Source organism: Meriones unguiculatus, chromosome 19 (assembly GCF_030254825.1).
Source record: "Meriones unguiculatus strain TT.TT164.6M chromosome 19, Bangor_MerUng_6.1, whole genome shotgun sequence".
NCBI classification, from domain to species: domain Eukaryota; kingdom Metazoa; phylum Chordata; class Mammalia; order Rodentia; family Muridae; genus Meriones; species Meriones unguiculatus.
This window is the reverse complement of record NC_083366.1, coordinates 48,732,191-48,758,430: the sequence shown is the minus strand read 5'-3', so window position 1 is coordinate 48,758,430 and position 26,240 is coordinate 48,732,191. Positions and strand designations below refer to the sequence as shown.

Genomic DNA, 26,240 nt, shown 5'->3' with positions numbered 1-26,240 from the left:
CACCAACCTTATATCTGACAGAGGGCTAATAACCAGAATATATAAAGAACTAAAGAAGCTGAAAAGCAACAAACCAAGTAATCCAATTAAAAAATGGGGAACAGAGCTAAACAGAGAATTCTCTGTAGAGGAATATCGAATGGCAGAGAAACACTTGAAGAAATGCTCAACCTTATTAGCCATCAGGGAAATGCAATTCAAAACGACCCTGAGATTTCACCCTACACCCATCAGAATGGCCAAGATGAAAAACTCAAGTGACAATACATGCTGGAGAGGATGTGGAGAAAGGGGAACCCTCCTCCACTGCTGGTGGGAATGTAAATTTGTACAACCACTTTGGAAATCAATCTGGTGCTTTCTCAAACAATTAGGAATAGTGCTTCCTCAGGATCCAGCTATACCACTGCTAGGCATATATCCAGAATATGCTCAAGTATACAACAAGGACATTTGTTCAACCATGTTCATATTTCAGTTTTGATATTGAAAAGTATTTTCTTTTGTTATGTTGTATCTGATGGTCTTTTTTCTAAATACTAAAGACATGAAGTTGCACTATGGTGACCTCACTGATAGCACCTGTCTGGTGAAAATCATCAATGAAGTGAAGCCTACAGAGATCTATAATCTTGGTGCCCAGAGCCATGTCAAGGTAAGCCCTTTTCATTGCCATGGCTTCTCTGGCTTTGTCCTTGCAGTGTTCTCTATTCACTCACAATTATTGTTTCTAACATAAAAAACAACCACCAGTACTTAACAAGTTTAGTCTTCAGTATTAGTTTGGGAATTCGTCCTAATAAAAATGCTTATCATTTTTAAGTGAGGTTTCTGTTACTGAACAGTACAACAAAATCTTTCAACTAACATTGAAGTAGCAATTTGCATTTATTTTATGTTGTTCTCTATATTTGTGAGCCCCTGTTCAGACATTTCATATCAGTCTGTGAGAGAAAATTTTTAAATGTTAGAAGGAGTAGGATCACTAAAACCTTTATTATAATGTTAATTTTTGACTTTTTAATTTGGCTTTATGACTGGGTTGATGGATATTCTTATATTACAATATATTGTTAAAGTTATATTCTTGTGTTTACAATCATACATTAAAGTTAGCTGAATTACTATTTTATTGTGAATGGTGAAAATAATAAGCTGTTTTTAGCCATTCCATCTTTATTGTAACATTCAATGTTGATTTCCTTTCCTGTATTTGGATTATCCGGTGCTCTGCCTACCTTTCTTTAGTCATTCTATCTGGAACAAGTAACATAAACTTGAGAAGCTTCTCCCAGCCTTCCAGCTCCTGCTTGACTTAGGTTTTTGTGGCTGTGTCCTGATGCTTCCTTGGGTGAATGAAATTTGAAACCAGGGTTGATTCCTTCTAGAACATAGAAATAAAAAAAAATGGCTCTAAGTTAAAAAAAAAAAGTTCAGAAATAGCTATCAGTGTTTTCTCTATTTAAAGAACAAATACAGTTATTTTATTAGAGTATGTCATACTCTAATAAAATATTTTGTTTTTATTATCATGTTCTTCCATATTTTTCAATTGTGTATAGAACAGGGGCATTATACCTGCTTAAGACAGGAATTAGAACCTGAGTCTAATTATCAATGGAATAAACCTAGTCATAAAACAGTAAATTTTGAAAATTGAGGGTCAGTCCTTGGGTTGTAAAGTCCTTATACTCAGCCGGTAAGAACACCGGCTGCTTTTGAAGAGGACTTGGGTTTGGCACTCAGCAGCCACATAGTGACTCATGAACACCTGAACTTCAGTCTCAGGGCTTCCAACACCCTCTTCTGACCTCATGGGGCACCAGAAACACTCGTAATACACAAACACAGTGCTTATCCACGTGAAATAAGTACATCTTCTAAAAAGCAAATAACGAATTGTATGCATTTACTACTACTGCTGTTACTTATTAAATCTGGGATCAGCCCGTTTCCCCTTAAGAACGGCCTGGAGGTTTACCAAGACATCTCCTATCTGCCTAGATACTGTTTAGGAAACAGCAACAACCAGTCCCCTACTGTTCTCTTTTTCTTACCTTCTTTCTCTTTTTTGGGGTGTTGAGGACAGAACATAGGACCTTATATGTACTAAACACCCGTTAGAGCTATATTCTTCGTTCTCTTGGTCTCTTAATCTATAGGTCATCCTATGTTATATGTGTGCTTAACATCTTTCCTTTGAGGTTCTTTCTATAGGAAAATGCAGAGCCGTTTTCCTAGAGATTTTCACTATTTATTTCCCCATGATGGAGGCATGATTTAGGATTTTGTGTTTGAGAGATTATCCTCACAGCTCATCTTGTTCACCTGCCAGGCAGTTGGAATATGCTGCCATGTCCTCTGATCACTCAAAGCTGAATTTCCCGTTTCAGATTTTGGTCTGTTTTATAATTATCAAGGGATTAAAATATTTACTTTGTTATAAATTATTTCTCTATGTTAATCTATGATAATATCTTTAATTTAATTTTTTTAATAAAAATTTGTTTCTGGCTGGTGTAATGTGTTCAGTAAGAGTAACATAAAATAACATGCTGTTTTGTAATATTTTGAAAGACAGTCTAATATTAGCACATTTTGTATTTAATTTTGAATTCTTGACTTCTAGACTGGCATTGTTTGTGTTGGCCTCATGTTGTACAGAATAAACTCTTCTATCACTCACACTTCCAGTTAATTTGATGTGGGCCATGTATGCTAAAAGTAAGGAAAATAAAATAATAGGAAGCTGGTCTGGCTTCCTGTAGGAAACCAATGAAGATGAAATTGCTTCTTGGAATGAGCCCATAGCAGTCTGGGAAATACTGACTGAAGACATTTTTCTGAATCATAAACAGTAAAATTATGAGTCATGAAGTAGTTCATTGAAAGGCTGGTTGGATCTTACGCAGGAGAAAGTGAGAGATGACTGCAATATACCAGTTATTAAAAGCCTTAAACCTAGTATGATGACATCATCCCAGTCGGAACAAATGATACAGTTTATAGTCCTGCCCATCTTGAGAGAGAGAAAAAAAAAAGTTTTAGGACCCTATTTTTTTTTTTTAATTCCTTGTGAATAAATTTGTTTTTTTTTTGTTTTGTTTTGTTTTGTTTTGTTTTTGGTTTTGTGTTTTTTTTTTTCTGTTCAGCATTCATTGTAGCTATGCTTTTGGATTTTGTCTACTTTTTTCACAGCATCTTTGATCTTACATCATTCCTACAGTCATAGAGTTGATGAGATCTTTCCACAGTGAATCTAGTTCAGTGTTGGTTGCATTTACCTCACAACATCATGCTAGAATCGCCTTGAATTTTTTAAACATATGAAAATTATTCAGTCATAAGGCAGTCATGAACTTGAGAAATAATTTAATATGACTTCAGTTTCACAGATGAGATCATCTGCTCAAATGATACATTTGGATACTGCCAAATCCAGAATGGGCACTCAGGTCTTCATATTATGTAATTTATTTTAAAGACCAATAAAGAAAACCATTATCTCTACCAATGGTAATTCTGAAACAGGTAGTCTTCACTAAGTAACGTCTTCCCTCATATTGCCATAATTTCTTCTTGTACTCGCTTCTTCCCCTGTGTCTGTGGTGTAGATATTCTTATATTAGTTTTGAGAAGGATTTTTCAAATCCCCTTTCAGTGTTGAAGATCATCATTATATTTCCTTCAAACTTTCTCTTATGCAACATGACTAACTCTGTAGTTTGCATTCCTCTTGTAATCCTTTAATTATTCTTATTACTTTCCCTTTCAGTTCTCTGCTTTTCTTGTCTGGCTTTTTTCTATGACTGTAAGGAGGCCTGAGTGCTTTGGTTGGAGGGGTAAGTGAGCTGTGATCTCCCTTCCGTCATTGTGCAGATCAGCTGGTAGATTCTGAGTAGAGAATCTACTTCCTGTGCAGGCTCAGAAAGCTGGTCATGGAGCAAAATTGCTTGTGAACGAAGGTGCCAGTTCACTAACTCAAATCACAGGGAATCAAGAGAGAAAGGCCAGTCCAGCAAGTGGAATTGGGAATAAAAACAGGCACAGGAATTACATTGGCAGACCCTGGGAAAGGGCCCAAGCAATTTTAATTCACCAAGCTAAAGAATTGTCATCTATTTCCTGGTGGCTCTGAGTTGCAATTTACAGCTTGATAACTAATTGCTATATTTACCCTAGAAAGCCCAAATCTCTTGGGAGAAGGAGCAAGTGGCATGCTGCACTGAGACAATTCATTATGGCAGGAAAGGCAGGTTGACTTTATATATGGCTGACCTAGTTATAACACAAAACAAAAGTGCAATAACATGGCCCTTTAGTGTACAGTTATAACAGAGCAGGATAGCCTATGAAAAGTCCATAGCCAACATCAGAGAGGGACTGTTTTTCTGTGTTGTTACTCATTCATCTATTTATTTTGGACTCTGGAGTCCTAGCAGGGAGGTGTGAGCAGGAAAGTGAGTAGACAGGGAAATTTGCTATTGCGGTTAGAAGAAACATCCTTAAAAGTGAGTCAGGGCCTGGCCCTGTGGCCCACACAGTTGCATGGTAGAGTTCATTATGTCACCATGGATGAACATAGTCATCTACCTCTCTTCATAAGAGGCTGCCTTTTATTAGACCCAGCTCAGGGTGCATGGTGGTGGTGAGCAGTTGTAATCAGCTTTAGGATAGGAATTAAATATAATAGCACCTTGGGATTGTTCTCATGAAAGTGTAGTATAGGAACGAGATCTTAAATTAAAGGTGTATACTAGAGTTCCCTGGACACATTCTGAATCTTCACATCCAATGGCATGCCCTATCTCTCCCAAGACTGTACATTGGGATTTTTCATGATTTCAAGTCCTGGTTATGGGGCTTCTTAAGTCTCTGTTTTCGCCAGTGAGCTGCTTACCTTAGGTTATAGTTTTTTTCTACCTCTGTTCTGTGGGCTGTGTTCTTGCAGTGGACTGTGCCATCTGCCTCAGGCTCTTGACTATACCAGCTTTATTGAAAGCTCATCATGATGCCAAGAGCCCTGTTTATCCTCTTTTCACTAATGCACCATCATCCTCATAGAGTAGTAGTTTAGCAATGAGTTCTGAGGGAAGGAAGTGCAAATTGTCATTCTGTCACTCCCTACCCTAATCTTCCTGTGTTCTCTGTTCACAGTTTAGGCTAACATGAGGCAGAGGGTTTGGAGAAGTAATGGGGCTAATAGTTCCATGGTCAACATGCTAGTTGGTGCTGCTTCTGCTGGGAATGAAAGCTGCGGTTTGCTTTAGCTGTGCTTTGAAATGATAGGCAAGGCTGTTTTTCTTGGTCATATGCCTATAGTTCCTGTGCTGAAACATTAGCTTGTACGGCATATTCTAAAAGGGGAAATGATGTATGGGGCCCTTTAGTTTTTATTACATGGGCCATAGAAATCTGAGGGGGCAGAGCTCTTGGCAATAACCCAGGTCATGCCCTTGCTTCACAAGTGCCTGTCTGAGATTGCCAGTTGATGGCAGCCAAGCTCTCTCTAGCCTTGAACCTAGGGCTGATTCCAGTTTGTCTTCTTATGCTACTAAGATGAGATGACCAAAGATGGGGGTAGTATGTGGGCGCCATTGAATTGACAGAAACCTTACCTCTTTTGTCATTCCTATCATTTACTACAAAAAAAAAAGTTTCAATGTAATAAGTTGAATTAAGACATTTTCCTTGCTGGAGGGAACTGGTTATAATTAATCCCATATGAGTGGTATCTTTATAGTCAGGAAGCTCTCTGAAAACAATGAAGGGTGCAGCATGAGCATGCCAAAAATACTAAAATTAATTAGTGTACAAGGAAAGTAGGAATGTATAGCTTTAACTCATCTGAAATGACCACATTTTGTTCACATATTAATAGGTATAAATTATGACTGTTGAGGCTCTGAAGATATCTTATTTTGCTTAATAGATACCTGAATTGATAGTCATTGTTATTTGAGGAAATTGTTATATTATCATGTGCAGTTTTTGAATGTGCTCAGATCTACATAAATCCTCCAGTTTGTAATACTGAAATACTCAGAGGCCTGAGGAGCAAAAAAGCTGTAGTTTGAGAGAGCGTAATCTAGACTGCCATGCATGTGTGGGTCTATAAGTGCTCGAGTGTAAGTGACGTGAACATCATCTCTATAGGTAGGTGGTAAACTTCTACTATGACCAAGGACAGTTGACTTTTGTTTCTGTCCTGCAGCTCCCATTCTGTACCCTCTTCTGTATAAGCACAGTCCCTATATTTAAAATACTTGGTAATCACTTTAGTTTATTACAAAGAAAACTTGTGATAGAACATTTTTTAATTTTTGTGTTTACACCATATAAACTTTTATAACATGAATATAGCTAGTCAGTTTCATGATCCCTAGGATGAAATTTGGCCTTTTAAAATCCTATATTCATGAGGATAGGTAGGCATGTACACTGTTGGTAAGGGTCTCTGCGTGTCATCTGGCTCACATTCTTCTTGGAAGCCTGTTATAGATTTAAGCAATTTAATTCAAATCTAAAACCACTTAAAAAGTCCTTTATAGTCCATTAAGAATTTTTATGGGAGAGAACACTCTATGAAAGTTCTCCATTCCCTGTTCAAACACATTGTTCTGTTTTATTAGATCTAGGTGGTATTGTAATTTTGATAACAGCTAATAATGTTTGGAATTTTGTATATAATTAATGGACCACACAAAGGTGTGTTTGTTAGCTTTTCCAACCTTAACCTATTTACAGTAGTAGCTTTTTTACTAAATAAAATCCAAAGTAGTATTTCAGTATTGTAACAATTTATGCATTAATGCTAAAATTAGTTAAAATGGCTAAATGTTCATGTTTATCTTAATGTCTATGTCTAGGTGAATTCGTAAATACTAATGGGAGGAAATTAAGTCACTAGTAAGTAAATTGTGAGTAAAACTATTTTTTCTTTTAGTTTTATGATAAATCAAAACAGATTTTAGAATTCCTAATTAGACAAGTGTGTAAATAATAATATTATTTAACATTTGAAAGCTGTTGTATTTTTCCTCCTCTCAGATTGCTCTCCATATTTAAAGAATTGAGCTCTCTTTAAAAAGACCTATCAGAACATAGTTTTAGGGACAATTCTTACTTCATTATTTTAGTACATTTCATGTTTATAAAATTTATTTTGTTGAAGTCATGTCCTTACAATTGTGACAAAAAGATACAATGAAACCTTTTCAAATTCAAATAAACTTAATGCATAAATACTTATTTTAGTTTCTCTGTAAATCATTATTTGATATTTTATCAGTACCAGAAACAATAAAATTTTAATGTCTCCATGGTGTGCATGTAAAAAACTTTAATATCAAAGATTAATAGGCAAAATTGTAATAACAACAACCTATGTATATTAGCATGTTTATTTTATAACATGCAGTTAGTTAGAATTATTTTATTTATAAGATCATATCAAGTATTGCTTGGACTATTGAAACTGTTAAGTTCATCATTAGAATTCTGAGATCTCTTTAGAAAATGGTGTGTTTCAAAAACGAGCTAGCTTGTATATGGTCATAGCAGTGATGAGTAAAATGAAATTTTACAGAGATGGTGCTGGAAAGTTGTAAAGGATGGATCAATAGAATGGAAGTAGCACAGTTAGGACCTCTCATTGCTTGGGAAGTCAGGGTCAGCATCCCTTACCCTGCTGCTCTTCTCTTTGAGAAGTCAGTCATATCAACAAACAGACCTTGAACTTTTAAAAGACATTCTTCAGGACAGCCCCTTGTCCTGACTGCATGTAACTCCCTTTTCCTGTGGATGGCTTGATGGAAAGCCTACTTTTATTTGTGTTCCCACACTTATGGAACTCACTCTGGAATGAGTTTGTTGTTAAGATCTTTTACAGCCAAGTTGAGAGGTTCTGGTGTATTTTGGTAGATCCCTCTATCTTCTCTGGAGAGAAGCATTTCAGTGTTGATTAACAGAAAAATAATTATTACAACACAATATTTGTTTTTACATCACAAGAGCAAATACTGCTTTTCTTTTCCCTTTATGTTAAATATTATGAAAGTGTTTTGGCTAAGTGGTCATTTAATCCTGTTACTTGGTAAGATATTTAAATGGCATTTTTTAATAAAAATTACCTTATTTTATTGAATTTATTTACTTTAGTGTCTTTAGTATTTCAATCTTTTACTTTTATTCTTTTCAATTGTTAATTTTGTAAAAGTTACTACATTTATTAAAACTTATCGGTGCCTGTAATGGGAGAAAAATTACTGGCTATGATAAAAATATTAGGCTAAAGAGTGCACTAATAGGCTAAAAGTGACTTTACAAGTAAACGGACTTGCTTCACAGAGGGTGTCATAGTAATTCCCACAAGCTTCTGCACTTGGGTAGGTAGGCATATTATTCCTGATTCTCCTTTATCTATATGAGAGACATATATATTGGGGACCCAGGAAAAGTTTCTGCTTCATGGATGATTGTTATGCTTTTTTATACACATAGATGGCAGCAGAGTGTCACAGACAGCAGTGGTAAGCCTTGTCCTTAGAATGAAAGATGAATGACAATACACACTGATTTCCATCAGCTTAGCTCCCTGGTTCATTCTGTAAGTAAATCTAAAATAAGAAAGAAAGCTACTATTGATAACATGGAAGTATAGCAGGATGGAGGAAGCCGTGGGGGAACTATAATACACTGAATTTCTGGACAGATCCCAGGTGGGAAATCTAATCTTTTCAGGTATGTCTTCTATTGTAAGATGACTTGAAGCAGCTACGATATTGTGAATGTTAAAATAAAAGACAGCGAGGGAGAGTGGTGGTAAGGGAAGAGAGAAGTAAACAAGAAACCTTACAAAAGTCTGAGCGGCAAGAAATGGCCTGCAGCCTATGAGTAGTGTGGGGTCTGGCCTGCATGGCTCCCTTTTAGTTAAACAAGTGACAAAGAGGAAATGTCAGTCCACGAATCAGGCAGACCTTCCATGGGAACATTTGCTCAAATGTCAGCATTTTAGAAAATAGAACTGCAGTTTATTATGGTCCAGTCTCCAGGCTGGATTTTCTATTAAATACACAAGTACAAATGTGTTTGTTCAGAATGCGTTCTCAATTAACAAGTCATTTTATGCTTTAATTAGCATTCCTATATAATGACATAATCACTGTAGAAGATGACAGTCATCATTACAATTAATATTTAATATGTGTCTGGTTCTGACGACCTTTCTCTGTGTTCTTACAAACTTCTAGGTAATTTTCAAGTTTTAGAATTGCATTTAGTAAAATCACACAGACGTGAGGAGCTAAGGAAGTGGAAGCATGCTTGTGAGAGGCTGCAATCTGGAAGTGAGTTACAGAAGACAAGTTAGTAACAAGTCCCAAACAATTGAATCACGGTGGTCTCTTACTGCTACAAACATTGCTAAAAAGATGGCAATATTGTTCAAGAAAACACTTCCTCCACCCGTAATTTTTTTTTAAATTTCCTGAGGCAATTTAGTATCATAGGCTAATATCTTTGTATTACAGAATTGATTCTAAAGGTGTGCATAACAACTTGCTTAAATGCAATATCTGGCAAGTCTCTCTCTGACAGCAACTTATTTCTCACATAATTATTTTCCTAGTAAATTTGATATCTTAACAACCCCTTCCCTCATTTCTGAGTTCAAAAAGTAACACTTAATATAATTTATTTCTCATAGTTAATAAAAGCTTACTTGAGAGTGTTGCCGTTCACCCTCTAGCTGGAATGTGTGGCCAGGGTGAAGGTGGTTTCCAGCATCACTTTGCTGGGGACTCTAATGGCCTCAGTGGGGTTTTAATGACGCATAAAACATATTTTGGTTGCTGCTTGTTACTTATTAATGATTAAATGATTTTGCTGTGCCATATATATTGGTAAGAAAGATAGGTACTGGGGTAGTTTTTTTTTTTCTCTTAAACTATCTACTGTGTTGACTTTAGTTTGTATGTATAGGCAGGTTTGTGCTAACTCTGTTTTTAGCATCGCTACATGAACATAAGAACTACACAAATTTTGATTTATATACATGTAATTATTTGATAATTTAATAAAATTTAATAAGGTGAACTTTAATAATCTAACATGTTTAAAAACCAACATTTCAGTTGTTTTTTAATTCATGGTTATATACAAATTCTTTTGTAAGTTGTTAATAAAATAGCAAATGTTTATTAATGAGCTTTAGATTACCATATACTACTTGAAAAATAGCTTTTAACCAGATTATAATATGTTATTAGATAACTATACTCCTTTTACATGTTTAATTTCTTTGGCAGACATTAGGTTAAAACTATGTGCCTTTTCTTAGTAGGATGGTATCATACGTACTATTTATTTGACCTTTTCTTTGCCACGGTTTTCATAAAAAGGACAGGATTGCAACACCACTTCCTCAAACTACTTGGTTTCAAAAGAATCATGTCTCACACAGCTAAATATGAGTGATTTGTATTGCTTACTAACAGAAGAACATTGTTCTCTACTTAAAAACAAACTGCTGATTTTATTAATGCTATCATTGGTATATTAATTTTCCTTGATAGTATTTTTACTTTATATGAACAGTTAAAATTTGAATAATTAATAAAATATGTTTGATTTACTTATAACTTCTTAAATGCTCTTTTAAAAAGGATACATTTTTAAATAAGTTTTAATGCTTTTTACAAACTAAAATGGAATTTATATGAGTTATAGAGGAAGATTTCAGTGGTTTATTGGCATCTTATGACAAACCTTAATTTATGACCACTTTAAATTGGTTTACATGAGAAAACATTGCTATGTTTTAGATATATGAAAATGTTTTACAACATTGTTGCTTAAGTAATATATGTCTTACTTGATTTTCCAAATTATGTTGACTGTAACGTTCTTAAAGAAGTAATGTTATAGTTGTTTGTAAAGCAGAGTGTGTTCTGTTGTTTGAGTTATGCTGCCAAAATATTTAAGTATTATTCTTAGCTGTTTTTTCATTTTATTTCAAATATGCTCTGTTATCTGAGACAAAATAATTCAAAATGATAAATACGTTTCAAAGTAAATTGATAAATGGGGAATTGTAATAATAAATTGTTATGTTTTCATGTGTTCATTATCTTTCATCAAGTACTGAGTAGTGGGAAGAGAAAATATTGAATATTACAGGGTTCAATTTTGGGCCCAAAATGCATTTCCTTTTTAATTTTTTATGGGTCTAGGTTACTCCACACTTACAAGTGTATTGCCAGTGTTGTATTCTTTGAGGAGGGATTTCACAAAGAATGTGCCCTTTCATCATATGAGAGATTCTTCTATATTCTTTCTTCCATACTTTCATCCTCTCCTGCCTCCCTCACCTAAGGTTCTTACTGAGAATTCTGTCTGCTCAAAGCATCTTATATTCTTGTAAGTCTTGATGGTGCAACTTTATTGGCCCAAGATTCAGAGACTAATCCTTAAATCAGATACAAGTTTCCAAAGTGTGAAATGCTAGCTTGTTATTTTTATTTTTTACACAGGTTTTCATAGATTTTCTTTTTCAACGTGTGTTGACTGTAAAGCATATTTGGAAGGTATTTATAGGCATATCATTGTGGAAATGATATATTTTAATGGACAACATAAACATCCTAGTTAAACACTTATGTGGTTAGAGATTTTAATCAGAAACTAGTAAAATATATTAGTCTTTATAATGTAGCATCAATTAAATACTAAATATTATGTTTAGTGAAATATCTTCAATATAATTTAAACACCAACTTTTTAAAAGAACTCTTAATGTTAGCTGCTATGCTGAGGTAGATTTAATAGAAATAGTTCATATTTTTATTTTCATTCATAGTAAAATAGAAATTAACAGAGATTTTAACTCATCTGTTTAATTTTCTTGCATTCACACCTTTGGGTTTTTTCTTTTAGTAAAATTAGCTATTGGGTTAGCATTACTTTTTTTTTTTTTTTTTTTTTTTGTACTTCCATGTGAGTAAAGGCCGAGCTCTTATGCTTTTGATGTACCACTTCTCAGGGGTGTTTCTTTTGCTTACTGAAGGAGTGTCAAGCCGAGCTTAGCAGATGATGTTTTGAGTGTTGCCCTGCTCTGGGCTGGAATTTTTAAAGTGCTGGCTCTGTGGACCAAAAGCTACACAAAGCATTTTGACTCCTCACTGATACAGACTTTGTTGTTGTCATATACTTCCTCTAATTTTTTTTCTCCACTCTTCCATCTGCATTAGTCAACCTTAAACTAAAGACATATGTTTGCTGCTACATAGCAAATCTTTTACTGGATAATCTGTAGTTTATTTAAATTGTGATGACTGTTGGCCTTTATAAATAGAGCTTTATAAAAATGAAATAAAATAATTTGTTGCATATTTGTATATTAATGAATTATCAGTATATGGTAAAATATTGATTATTGGAGCATTTAGAACTTTAGAGGAATCAAAAATGACTAACTTCTGAAAACTCACAGTTATCTCCTAGGAATTCATCATAAATCTCCATAACTTCAAGGTTGACACATGAACTAAGATTTTCACTTTTTAAAATAGTTTATATACATTTATTTAACATGGTTTGTGTTATAAAATTATTCACTTCAGGCCTTAATTGACATACAGCTATCATTGATATACTGAAATATAAAACTTTCTAAATATTAGAATAGGGTATTTGTACATGTAAGTGTTCATGTGTGTGTGTTTGTGGGTATGTGATTAAAAAAAACAAACAAGAAAACTGTACTTGTCAAATTTCATATAATGTAAAGTAAGACTGAGTGAAACACATAGCCTTTCCAGGCTTCACTTTCCCCATCTGTGGAATGGGGTGCCAGGCTTTGGGAAGTGGGAAGAGTTTCATCACACGTTCTACAAGATCTGTTTCAAACTCAGGTTCTGACATTCTGTTTTCATCTTTTAAAATGCAATTAAATAAAACCTAAGGTTAAAAGATTTAATCTCTTTTAAAAACTATTTTTTGGAGAAAGAATCCATTGATGGTTTAGTATAAAATTTTTTTCTAGAAATATGTAATTTTATTTTAAAAGTATGCCTATACCTTTTTAAACGTTTAATGTAGAGTAATGGAAACTATGAGATGGAAAAAGCACTATGCTTCATTTTTTTTTTTTTTTTTTTAGAAAGCACAAATTAAAGTTGAATGTTCTATGAGCATTAGCAACATGTTTTTTACCATTGAAAAATCTTTCTTGATAAAATTAGTATTCAAATATTTTCTATAAAATATACATCTATGTAAATTGTTTTCTGAATGCTAAATGCTGATTTTTCTTTTAAAAAGGAAGTATATGAGAATTTCCATAAATTTATTTAGTCATATGAGTAAATTTAAGTGCCAGTGTTAATTTGCTTCTACATTTAACTTTAGTATCTGTATTTGTCTTTCGTAGAAATTGAGGACTATTGCAGAAGATGTATTGTATGCCAACTTGGGTCAAAAGGGAAAACCAGAAACAAATAAATAAACTAATTTATGATTCAATTAAGGAATTTGTGGTAATAGACACAAAGCCTTTAAATATTGTAGATAACTGTTATTCAAGTACAGTTTTCTGGAATTTCCTGCTTAATGAATTGCTAATGCATTTTTAAAGAAGAAACAATTTATGTGAAGTCTTATTTACTTAAAAGTAGGTATTTGGTTTGTAGGATCATAAGGCAGCATTGAGGCTTTACTGAATGTATATTCAATGAGAGTTTATAATGTAAAGTGTGTTGGTTAAATACAGATGATGATGTTAGAGAACAAACAGGAAAAAAATTAAAAATGTTTTCAAAGGCAGTTTTATAATTCTTAGTAAAGTATGTATTCATCATCTAGAAAAACAAAACTAAGAACATGCCCCCTCCCACAGATGTTAAGAATTAAAGTTTAATTCTGTTGGTTGGGCTGGTTGGTTGGCTTATGACATTGAGGATCAATCCCAGGGTCTTGCAAGTGGTAAGGAAGCACTCTACCCTCAAGGTACACCTTCAGCTCATTGATTTTTTTTTTCTTACATGAGAAATTGACATTGATTCCATTGGTTTATAAAAGACAAAATACATCATATTAATAACATTTATTTTCTTTCTTACTATTTTTTTAAATTTTGGATTCCCAGGTAAAAGTCCCCCACATTATAACTCCATAGATTTAAGTATTTTTAAGTTATGCAAATTGTTTCTAACTTTGCATCATTTCATGTAGTTAAGGTGGCAAACTTGTCATTAAATTTTTTTAAAGCTTATTGTCAATAGTATACTCTAATTAATCTTGCCTCTAATAATTCATTTTAAAGATATTTGCTGCTGTACACTTTGTATAAGTTTTCTTATAAGTCTTACATAAATTTTTAAAGTTTTGTGTGAGGATTGCTCTAAATACAACTCAAATAAAAATTAGATATTCCTCTTCCCTGACTTCTCTGAAATTTTCTTAAGGAGTTAAAGTGTTTTAAACTAAAGCTTTAAATTATATACAGATTTTCAGTTTGGTCTTCATTCTTTGCTGTCCACAAGGCAAGCCACAACAACCTTAACTAGATTCCTTTCTTTGTCCTTGAAATTTCAATATATTAAAGAGCAACTATAAAAATTAACCATAAAATAACTGTTAAATAAGTTCCTTTATAGTTCAGCTTTTTAAAAATAACAATAGAGAAATATTTACTCAGCTTATCTGGGAGCTTTAATACTTTCATTGTTTTGTTTTTGTTTAAAAAACTATGTTACTTACATAGTAGCTGAACATAGTCATCAGCTACAGTTAATGCTAATAGTTTATGACGTATTTCTTTTGTCATTATCCTCTCCTGACTACCTTCTGACAAAAGAAGTATCCTCGTCTAACTCCTTCATTTTGTGTATTAGGTGACTGAATTGCAAAGATACTAAGTTCCTCTCTGTGAGTGGCCCTAGGTCAATCAGCGTGCTTATGTGGGGCAGCACTGTGGTCAGTGTGAAGGCTTGCTTTCTTACTCTTCACTCAGCCTAAATCTTCTCTACTCATGGCCTCTCACTTGCTTTGTCAAAGTATGACATGGATGGATTGCTTGGAATTTTTTCAAAGCCTTTCCTGTGTAATAATGATGGCAACAATTTCAAGCATTTGTCAGGGGCCACTAATACATGTTGTGACAGCAATTTAAGGGGGAAAAGGTGGATTTATTACTAATAAAACATTAAAACCCTTATATTTAAAGCCAAACATAATTTACATGCAGTTTCACCCCTCATCCAGTCACCTGTCTGTCTGTGATTTAAACTGCTGCCCCTTTCTCTTCCCAGAAGCATTCATCCTGCTGTGGCTGACCCTGGGCACCTCCCCCAGCAGATAGGTAGTAGCTGAGTCTTTAGAGGGCTTTGACTGGAACCATCTGTTCTGCTCCCCCCAGGAACAATGGTCTAGGCACTCCTCCATAGGAGCTTGTGTATACAATTATTTGTAATAGTAAAATATTGAAGCAGAGTTTTGAGATTCCAAAACATCCAGTCATCTGTATCAGTCTCAGATATTTGGATTTTGAGTAATCTTACATTATTTTTGTTTGTTTGTTTGTTTGTTTTTTTCAGTTATTACCTGTATATTGCAAACTTTGTGGTTTGCTTTTCTTTATTTTTCAAGTAAAATTATTTTGTTTTTGCATAGTGTAATATTACTAAGATTCTACTTAAATTTAATCTATCAATACAAATTATATATGTATGTTTAGTAACTATGTTTTTAAAGAGACAACTTGCTTGACTCTTGGCTCTTAAGTATATGTGTATTTCTTAATATTACGATTGACAAACACTAAAATAGGCTCTAGATCTGAGCAGGTGAGCACGCATACACATGCACACACACACACACACAAACACACACAAAGACACAGCCAAGATACAAAGTTGATACCAGATTCTGATGACACCTCTTCATTATGGTTTGTTGGGGTGTGGTGATATGTGTGTGAGTGTGTGTGTGTGTATGTGTGTGTATGTGTGTATGTGTCTATATATATTTCCTGTCTGTTTGAACTGGGAATCCCTCCCTATTTTTCAAAGGTTAGGTAGTTTTTACTGTTCCCAGGGTAGTTGTTTTGTGTGCATGTTTGTCCATGTGTGTGTCTCTCCCTCTCTACATTAGTCCTGGTATTACCAAGTAATTTACATCAAGAGAAATTATTGAAATGCATTTCCAAAGTAAACCGGTATTGCTCTTCATGATTGCGATCTGACCTAGTAACAGCTGTTAGTTAACCTGTCATCTTCCCTAACATGCCAAAGTGTTGCTGTAGCTGTTTCTACTACATCAGTTAACAACAAATTTATTTATTTTGAAGTACAAAGTGAATGTTTCCCTTACTGAGTTGTGCTTAAACAGTGCTCAAACTTATAAACATGTTTTTTCTTTGACAAAACCAAATTCTAGAGGTAAAAGAGTATGTATATTTATCTAGAAGTAATAAAACATTTTGTTTCTCTATATGGGCATGCCCTGCTTTAAGAGAAATGGATGCGTAAATACCTTAATTTAGAAAACAACTTATGATATATATTTTAGCCATAGAATGACTATTTTATTCATTTAAGAATTACTTTTAATAAACTTTCTGTTTCACTTCAATATTAGCATTTAGTCTGTATTGAACTGGAGGAGCAATATATAATATGACTCAGTATATCTCTGATTAATAATGGGGTTGGACTCACTTTACAGATTATTAGTTGTTATAATGTTCCTTTCTGTGATGTGTTTCTCTAGCCTCTGTCTATTCAGTTTTTGAGCCTTTTTAACTTGCTGATTTGTAGGAATCCTTATTAATCTTTTATCAGTTGTATGTGTTGTAAGTACATTCCTTCACTTTGCAAGTTCTATGCTAGCTTTAAGGTATTCTTTACACAACATAAATCTTGAGTTTTGTTGAGGCTGACTCTCCTTTTATGGGGCTATCTGTGATGTGTTTGAGAAATCCTATTAAATAGCATGCTTTTCTCAATGCTGAGCACATTTCAGCATTGTGGTCACCTGGCACATTCAATATATTGAAAGGATCCATACACTAAATTGAATTAGTCTAAGTGACCTAAGTTTCCTGTAAATCTATAATTCTTAGTCTATTATATTACAGATAGATTGAAGATAATGTTCCATGTAGTATAAAATATCACATTTGTTAACAGCACCCTGTGTTTTAGAAATTCTGTGACATCATTGATTCACAGTTGCATCATTGTTTGACAGCTTTCCTGATAACTGTGATAAAATCTTACTACTCGAAGCTTTCATTTTTATTCTTACTGATGGATTCATATAGATCTATCAAATGCTGATTATACAATGATTTATTCTTGTATGCACATCTCAAAAGTAAGCAAAATGAATTGGTTTTATATATTAATTTGGCACTAGTAATTTTAATTTAAGACGTTGTGTTTCCAACATACATATGCTCCTGCTGAGCTGTAGCTCCAGATCTTGTTTTGTTTTGTTTTTTCACAAGAAAGCATAGAATTGTAGGTATTCTTCTAGTGAGAGATGGCTGCTTCTTAATACTAAATTTGTTCTTGACTTTAATTTCTTACTTTATGTGGTAATATGGAATTATAGTGCCATTAAGTATAAGATACATAATACAAGATGTACTATTCGACTAAAGTAACAACAGCCTTAACAGCAGCTATTCAGATGCACAAACTGTTAGGCAGTGACATCTCGGGAACCACTGCCACTTAAGTAATCATGACTGTAAAGTACTACTTGATTTCAGATATGTCAAAATCGAGGAAAGTCTCACATAAGATCTATGGCCTCTTGCATTATATTGCCGTCTAGGCACATATTTGTTGTTTGGGGAACAGTAGCACAGGTCCCATGCCTTCCCAATCACCGGAAGTACTTGCTTGATTTGTAATGAGAAAATCCCACATGGAATCTGCTTTTATCCCCTTTGTTGGTACACCTGTACCTCCCATAGTATACTTTGTTGGCTGAATAGGTATAGATTCTAGCAGCTGGAAGTGTTTTCCAGCCATTCTGTCCTTGCCATTGTATACTAAGAGTCTTCCATAGACGGGCTTCCTTCTTGGAGACTTTGGTCCCTGTTTGTGTAGTCTCCTCCTCTTGAGAGCATTGCCTCTGTGTTAGATTACTTACTTGCCGGGAAGGCTGTTTTTATTTTGAGCTGATAATACTTTTTTTTTCTAATCTCTTCACATTGATCCCAGCTTTCTCTGCCCGCTGGACTATACCACATTTATGCCTCCTTCTGTCCCCAGCACAGCTATTTCTACTTAAGAACTTGAATATTTCCTGAAATTTGTACTTCTTTCTCCAATCGCTTAGTGTATGGGCGAAGTGTAAAATGTGTTGATAGTATGCCCTGTAGCACCTGGTAACCAGAATTTTTGTTGTTACCATTTTGTGGTGTAACTTTAATTTTATTTTTGGTTTGTTGAGATTAAACTAAAGGCTTTCTTAGTCTGTTAGTGAGCATCCCATATAATTGCAGTCATTTTAGGCGTTACTGCTTTCTTATGCCTGCAATTGTTCTCTATTATGGCCTCCTTTGGCACTTGCAAAGACAAAACAAAAAGACAAATAAATAAAAACAATAAAAAAATATTTCTTAAACCTATTTTTCCTTTTGTTTTCCTTTTTATCGTATCTTTCTAAAATTTTGTTTTTAAATTACAGAAATAATATAACACTATATTTTGGAGTAAATCTTACCTAGAATCTTAATGATAGGGTCTATGTCTTGCTGGTGAGATGTTGTTTTGTTGTTTTTATTTTTAGTGTTTTTCACATATTTTTGAAATACATGAAATCATAATATGTTTAATTATTTTTTGAAAATTAAGATTTATTAAGCTTTACAATAAGTCATATTTTATTGACTGCATAATTTTATGTTGAGTTATTCACCTAGAAGAATCAATCAGAATAATGACTTTTAACGTTGTTTATATTGAACATTATAATTAAAATGATTTCTTAAGGATTATTCTTTATTTTATTTCTTCTCCCTGGTCATCTGTACTAGGTGCAGCTAAAAGTATTAACTTTTTTTGTAATATTTTTCTGTGTTGTTTTAAACATGAAAAAGAATGTGTTATGTCCTTTTTTAATGAGAGAATTTTTAAAAGCCTAGTTGTAATGGTAGAGATTGAGTTTGTACTTAATTCTTTGCCGTTTAGTTATATCTATAAAAAGTGGTCATATCAAAAGCATTTAACTTAATTGGGGACACTATAGGTTTTGTTTTGTCTTCTATACAGGTTCAACAAGGAGTTCAAGATATGTACCCTAGAAAATATAATAATGACCTTTTTAATTTATAAACTTATGATTATAACTATTAGCTTTATATCTGTGATTCCTTAATTTTTCTTGTAATTTCAAATTATCTTTCCTTATATACGAGTTTTTCTTGTTTAGAATATTATTCATACTGTTATTTGGTTAAAGCTACCAGACCCCTGATTTGTGTCTAACTTATACCTTGGAGTTTCTAGATAAATTTTGTTTTACTTTGGAGATACATGCACTGGATTTGAGTCTTTTCTTCTTCTAAGCGAATGTCCAAGTAAGTTTTTAGAGATACCAGAGATAGACATTACTGTGTCCATTTGTTGTATATGGTATATGCTAATGCCGTACACCATCAGTGTCTCACAGTGTTAACATACCTGACTGTACCTGTTACCTGAATACTTGCCTTTCAGAATAAGTGTTTATGACATGACAAGCACTAAGCCTATACCAGGTGCTACACAGATGCCAAGAATGCCTGTCTTCTGTTATCACACCTTAGTGCAGGAGAAACCAGAAAGTACTGTGTGATACACAGAGAATATGATTAGTTCTAAGGAGGAGAGGGAGATGAGAAAGGAAGGAATTGTCAGATATAGCTCTGTTTTAACTAGGATGAAGTTATTTTTGCCAGTGGGGTCAACGAAGGAGCATGGACCAGAAGGAATAATAGGCTGTTAGACACAGAATTGTTTGCTGGTATATAGATACTTCATAAGGAGTAGCAGGTATGCTCTGAGTGCTTGCTTAAGCTAATGTACTCTAACCACTTGTAATGGCAGTCCATTCTGTCCTCAAACCTGGATAAAAAAAATCTAGTCTTCTTTCTATTATGTTTAGTATCCTTATTTCAATCCCCTTCCGCACCTTACCTGCCTTGGGAATTCATGTGAAACAAATGTAATTCTGCTGTTACATTTCTACTTTTAAAATATTTGGAAAAGGCAGTTGCTCCTATGTAGACAGACTGTTTCCTAACTCTGGTGCTGCCTGAGCATTTCTGCTCAAAGTCATGCAGCCCTATTTTCTAGGCTTTCTTATTGTTACAGATATAAGGACCCATAGGCTCCAGTTCTTGTCTGTCTCAGAGTGAAGGGCTTTATAGTAGATGTTGTCTGACTAGCATGCAAACAAGAGTGTTATTTTCTGTGTTTTTTAAAAATCAAACTATTGTTTCAGACTTTGGTGGTTTGAAGTCCTGCTCTGTTTCAGTGACCATTCCAAACTGTCCTCTTGTATGTCTAGTCACATCAAATATACTTAAGCTGTACTTGTATCCTGTTGTTACCTGACATTTAATGAATGCTTGGGAGTCCAAAGAAAACTGGAGAGAATTTGAGTACCTTATAATGGAAAATGCAAGAACTAAGTTCATTTCCCTTGGACTTTTACTGTGTTTTGATCTATTGGACTTGTTAAATGCATGAGCCTGTGTTTTATATAGCTAATGGTATTTTGGATCTCCTTTTGATATGTGTTGGTTTCACATCCATCCAAACATCTGGTGTGGATATTTTAGACCACATTGGGTTTTCTATCAGCATGCTTTAAAAGTAAGCAATTCAGCTAAACATTATGAAGTCTTCTATACTATAAACTGAGGAGCAATTTAGTTGGCAATGCAAAAGTGGAATGTAGAATGAAAATGAAATGAGATAAATTCCCCCTAGAGGCAGTCCACATTGTACACCCTGTGGGGATGAATGCTGATATTGTACATAAAGTGTGCTTTTATAAAAGCTTAGAATTTCCAAATATTTATCATGGCAGTATTTTAAACTTAAATCCCATAATGAATATAGTGTCATTTTCTCTTTACTTCTGATAGTTTGAACTAATAAGTGATGAGACCTTGAAACTTCAGCTAAATCCTTTGATACTCTAAAACATGCATTATACTTCTGCTATGAGGGTTTGTTCAAATTATTTTATGCCATTATAAACATACTAAAGGCTCAACTGTTTAACATATTTGTTTTAATTTGAAGTGGTATCAGTATAAATCAAAGTACCATTCTAAAAATGGTTTTATGCTACCATGATTAAGTCTGAGAAACATGGGTTGTTTTGTTGTTCCTAGTTTCTGATTGCAGTCCTAGAAAGCAATGAAAGAGGTCCATATTATAAGTTTTTAAGTTTTAGAAATCTGTTCCTATTTATTCAAATTGAATGTTACTTTGGAGATTTATTGATACTGAGAAAGTGCATCATTACGAGTGTTTTCTGTTTGATTGCAGGCATAGTAGAATAGTTCTCAGTGGTAAAGTTGGTCTACAACTATCAAAAGAATATGCTAGTCTCAGTTTTGTACATACTTTTTTTTTAAGTATAAGAATTTCTTGTACTTACTTATTTACTGCTTATTTTCCAGCACATTTGAAACTGAGTATTTTCCTTAGTTGACTACAATACTTTTTGAGTGTTGAAATTGAAATATATTGTTTTGTTTTATAATGAAGAATATTATGTATGAAATGGGGAGGGACATAGGGGGAGAAGAGGGAGGGAGGGTGGAGTTCGATGGAGACAAGGGAGGGGGCCACAGCCAGGATACAAATTGAATCAATTGTAATAAATGATAATAATAATAATAAAGAAAAAAGAAAACAAAAAAGGAAATTGTATAGATCATACCATCCTTTGAAAGCAATTAAGAATGCAGGCTATACATTTTTTTAACAACTCCTCTAAGATAATTAAAGAACTAAGGCTGGCACATGCTTGATATGAGTTACATAGCAAGGCCCTGCCTCAAAGAAAACAAAACAAAAAACAAAATCCATAACAAATAACCAAGAACTAACAAGACAGAAAGCTGTTATCTGTAAATACAAATGGGATAGTAGGGGAGAGGTAAGTCAGCTACTATAGGCTGTTTAAGTCCTGGGACATTTGTTCAGTTTTGGCAAATGGAATTTTATTTTTGGCAAACCTGTGTGATAAGAGGAGAAAACAAAATCAAGTTTTAGGAAAAATAAGATTTAAATTTTCTCATCACCCTTGGAGGTCTATGGGAACACTTGCTCTTGTTGCTAGCAGAGTGAGGCAGAGGGGGTTCTGAGATGCGTGACCACCTGTAAGCCTTCAGACTGTTGAGAGCCAAACACCCTTTCCTTGGCAGTCTGTAAACCTTTTAAGCCTAGGATTTAGTTATAGACCTTTAGGAATTTGTAGAACCTCTTGGTTCTGACAGAGCTAACATTTTTTTTTTTTTTTTAATTTCTGGAAAGAATTACTACCAATTAGACGTGAGAAATTTTTTAAAGGTATGAGCAGTGTATAGCAAAAATAAATAAATAAATATAACAAGGTATCAAGAAAAGGTAGTTTCTAGTGAGAACTTTCATCTCCTATCTTCTTTCTTATCCTCTTATGTTCTCTTTCTTGCGACCTGAGCACTCTTCTTCTTGTAATAGCTGTTCGGTGTAGTTTTGTTGGAAATCATTTCACTTTTCAGTGCTCCTTTACAGTTATCTCCTTCTTCATCGTTTTGTAAATTTGTTGTTTGGACTTTCTGATTGACTTTATGTTTTATTCCTAATTCCTAAATCTTATTAGTAAATTACTAAGTAAGTCATTTCAGTCTTTTGGCCTATATATGGACAAAATAGATTCCTAGAATTGCCATTTTTATAGGCAATGTGATGACTAGCCAGCCTTTGTTTATGTAAATGTCACTTAGGTAATTTTTCAGATGCTTTTATTGAGTAAGTACCATCCTATCACCTCTATATATAGTCTCAGCAATCCCGCATTAAAAAAAGTCCTGTTGCCATTCCTAAGCCTTGAACCTTTAGTATGATAATTACCTTTTCTTAAGGGGTGTTGTCATTTGCTGATCCATAATTGATGATGTGATATTTTACTGTTACTCTTTACTTATCATTTAGTATCCTTTCTGGCCACTTCTCATTTCTCCAATCTGTGGGTAGATTTTATTTCTTAGCAGAGAAGTAGAATGGATGATACCTGAATCAGTCAATCACTCAGTCACTCAGTCAACCAGTCTTTCTTAGAAAGTTTATTAGTGTTAGGGAAGCATGCGTGGACTCATAGATTACTGTACTATTAAAAAGTCCCAATCACTTGTTTGCTAGACTCCTATCTTAATTTATTTTACTTTCTTTAATTATTTCATTTTGCTTAAGTTTTTGTTTGTTTGTTTGTAAGATAGTGTCTCATGTAGCCTAGGGTGGCCCTGAACTCACCAGAATCTTCTGCCTGTGGTATAATGATATGTCACAATACCACCTCCAAAATTAATCTCTAGGTTGAGAAGTATTTAATTCCTGTGGCGTTAGTAAAAACAAAGTAAGCAAACATATCAATAGAGTTTATCCAATAGTATAAATAATACTCCAAGGACATTAACAAATTGTAAATAATCAATTTTGATTGGAGATACTTCATTTAATATAATATTTGACAGAATTAAAAACTTCTTTGATGAAATAGGCATTGTTTTTAAGCTTGAGATAACCAATAATCTAGTACTTATTTTGGCAGAAAAAAGATGACCCTCAGGGAATCTTACCTTTGGTTATGACTAAGTGCTAATGCCTACAGTTATACCAGCAAAGCATTTATGCTGCAGTGAGGATATGCAGAGCTGTCATTAAACGTGAGAAGAAGAGATAAAATGATGGGCCCACATTTATAGTCAACCTCTTTTAGAGGAGGAAATTCTCAATTAGAATTAAGCTTCTGCTAAGATTGAATTCAGAAAATAATTCATAGATACCCAAAATTTGTTTATTCTGCCTTTACATTATCTACTCTTCCTACCCTATAGATTAATATCATTACTGGTAACTTGCTACATTTTCAAGGTAAATTCTACAACTTAAGGAAACAAATCTATAATTAGGATGTTGGGAAGAAAAATAAAACAAATATATTTTCATGCAGAAAAAGAAATAATTTTAGTTTATTTCAAACAAAATTTTAAGGTCTAGCTATTGTATTATTTAGTGTGCTACTATTCAAGGGTTGGATTATGACTTTTTTTATTGTCCTTGTAATCTGTCATCCCTAAATTTCTGAATATCCCACAGATCAATCCGTGTTAGCAATGACATAGGTTTTGTGTGAAGAACAGTTTAACCCACATTCCTATAGTGGGACTAGAGAAGAAGCCTGTATGAACTCATATCCTCATAAGTTAACCTCTGTTGTTAGAATGCTTCAGTATTTTAGTTAAACACTTCTATAATGAAATTTTTGGTTTCTTTAAAAACTCAGTTATGTTATATAAATATGCTCTTGTTTTAATCCTAAGTGTGGGATTTTATTTGGGGCTTTAGTTTGTCCACGGCTGACAATTGTCTCGCCTGGGGCAGGATCTCTGACAGCCAGTAATGGCCTGCTTCTTGCAGCATGGAGAGAGGCGTGGTCTAGGGCTCTGAGGATATAAATATGAGAGCCCAGAAAGAGAAGGTCTGACGTGTGGTGGTGGTGTGTGGAAGGTGTCTAGTCCAGAGACCAGACACAGGTGGTGTGGCACTTGGGAGCACTTCGAAATGTTGCTGTGCTGAGGTTGTTTCCCTAGACTCCATTTACTTTCCTATCAAAGGAAGGGCAACACTGGAAAAAATAAAAGTGCTTAAATTGATTTTTATAAACTGATGAATTTTCACGTAGCTTTGTATGACTAATTACATACAGGCAGGGTGATTTATTCCTTTTAATAATGTTAAAAAGAAGTCTCAGATGCATGGGATAAGCCTTTTTGGTTTGCTCAAACTATGTGTAAACCAACCCTCATTAGAAAGTTGAATTGAAGAATTTTATTTGGATTATTTTATTTATTACAGCTACTATTCGAAAAATGAAGGGTAATTGACTAATCTAGGGTCTGGGAGCTATTTTAGAGATTGGAAAATTGGATCTCCATCTGCCACTTGAATAAATAAGCAATTTCTCAGATGTGAGCCCAACCAGTTGATGTGAAAAGGTTTGTTTATGGGACTGCCTGTGATCATTGGCTTATGATCTTTATGACTTAGAAAATTATTTGTTCCCTTTCCTCAAACTTGTCAAATCCAGAAATTCACTGTCTCTGCATTTTAGATGTTGGTGCTTGGAAAGAAAAGTCTTGTAAGGAAACTATCTTTGAGGGAAGAAGGGAAAGCTAAGTCACACACATGATCAAATGTAGCCTTTATAATTTGACCTGAAGACTAACTAGGAAAGTGTCACGTGCATTTATCTAAAAAAGTACAGTGTACTTCATTCTTTGCCCATAGAGAATATTTGATAACATACTTGTTAATTTGTTGTTTTTTTTTCCATCCAGGACTGTTCTGGAGACATACAATTATCACAGTGTGATTTACAAGTTATTATCTTCATGTGCCGTCAAATATATATAGTTTTTTCAAGATAGAGTTTCTCTGTGTAGCGTTAGATATCCTGTACTCACATTGTAGACCAGGTTGGCCTTGAACTCATAGTGATCCTCCTTCCTCTGCCTCCCTGAGTGCTGGTTTTAAAGGCACGTACCACTATGCCTGGCAAGTTACTATATTTTGAATATTGTTTATTTTAGCTTTCTTGTTTCTTTCTGTTTAAGTCAAGAATCATTTCTATTAATGTGGAATATTTGAAATACCTACCTCCCAATTAACTAGTGTGTTTTGATAATAATATACTTCCACCTGAGTATGTCTGTCAGGACTCAATAGCCAATGATAGGTATAATTTTAAAACTACTTGATAGGCTTGCCTACAAAACTATTGTTGCTTTAGCAATATTCAGATGTCATGAAGATATGTGAGAAACTGAAGATTTCATGTAAAATTAAGGCAGATTTTGCTTTCTGAGGCACAGGTATGGCGTTCAACTCCTAGCTACTTGGAAGGTATCTAGTCCATTTTTTCAAAACACTTAGAACTAACCAAAAGATCAGAAACTGTTCAGTTGA

General features: G+C 34.0%; 1 protein-coding gene across 1 annotated transcript in view; it reads left to right on the top strand.

Moving 5' to 3' along the window:
- The window catches only part of Gmds (GDP-mannose 4,6-dehydratase), a 505,965-nt gene that overhangs the window by 102,025 nt on the left and 377,700 nt on the right, over positions 1-26,240 (top strand). Inside the window, exon 4 of the mRNA XM_060372300.1 lies at positions 546-655. Coding sequence (XP_060228283.1) covers positions 546-655 — 110 coding nt within the window. The remainder of the gene's footprint in view (positions 1-545; positions 656-26,240) is intronic.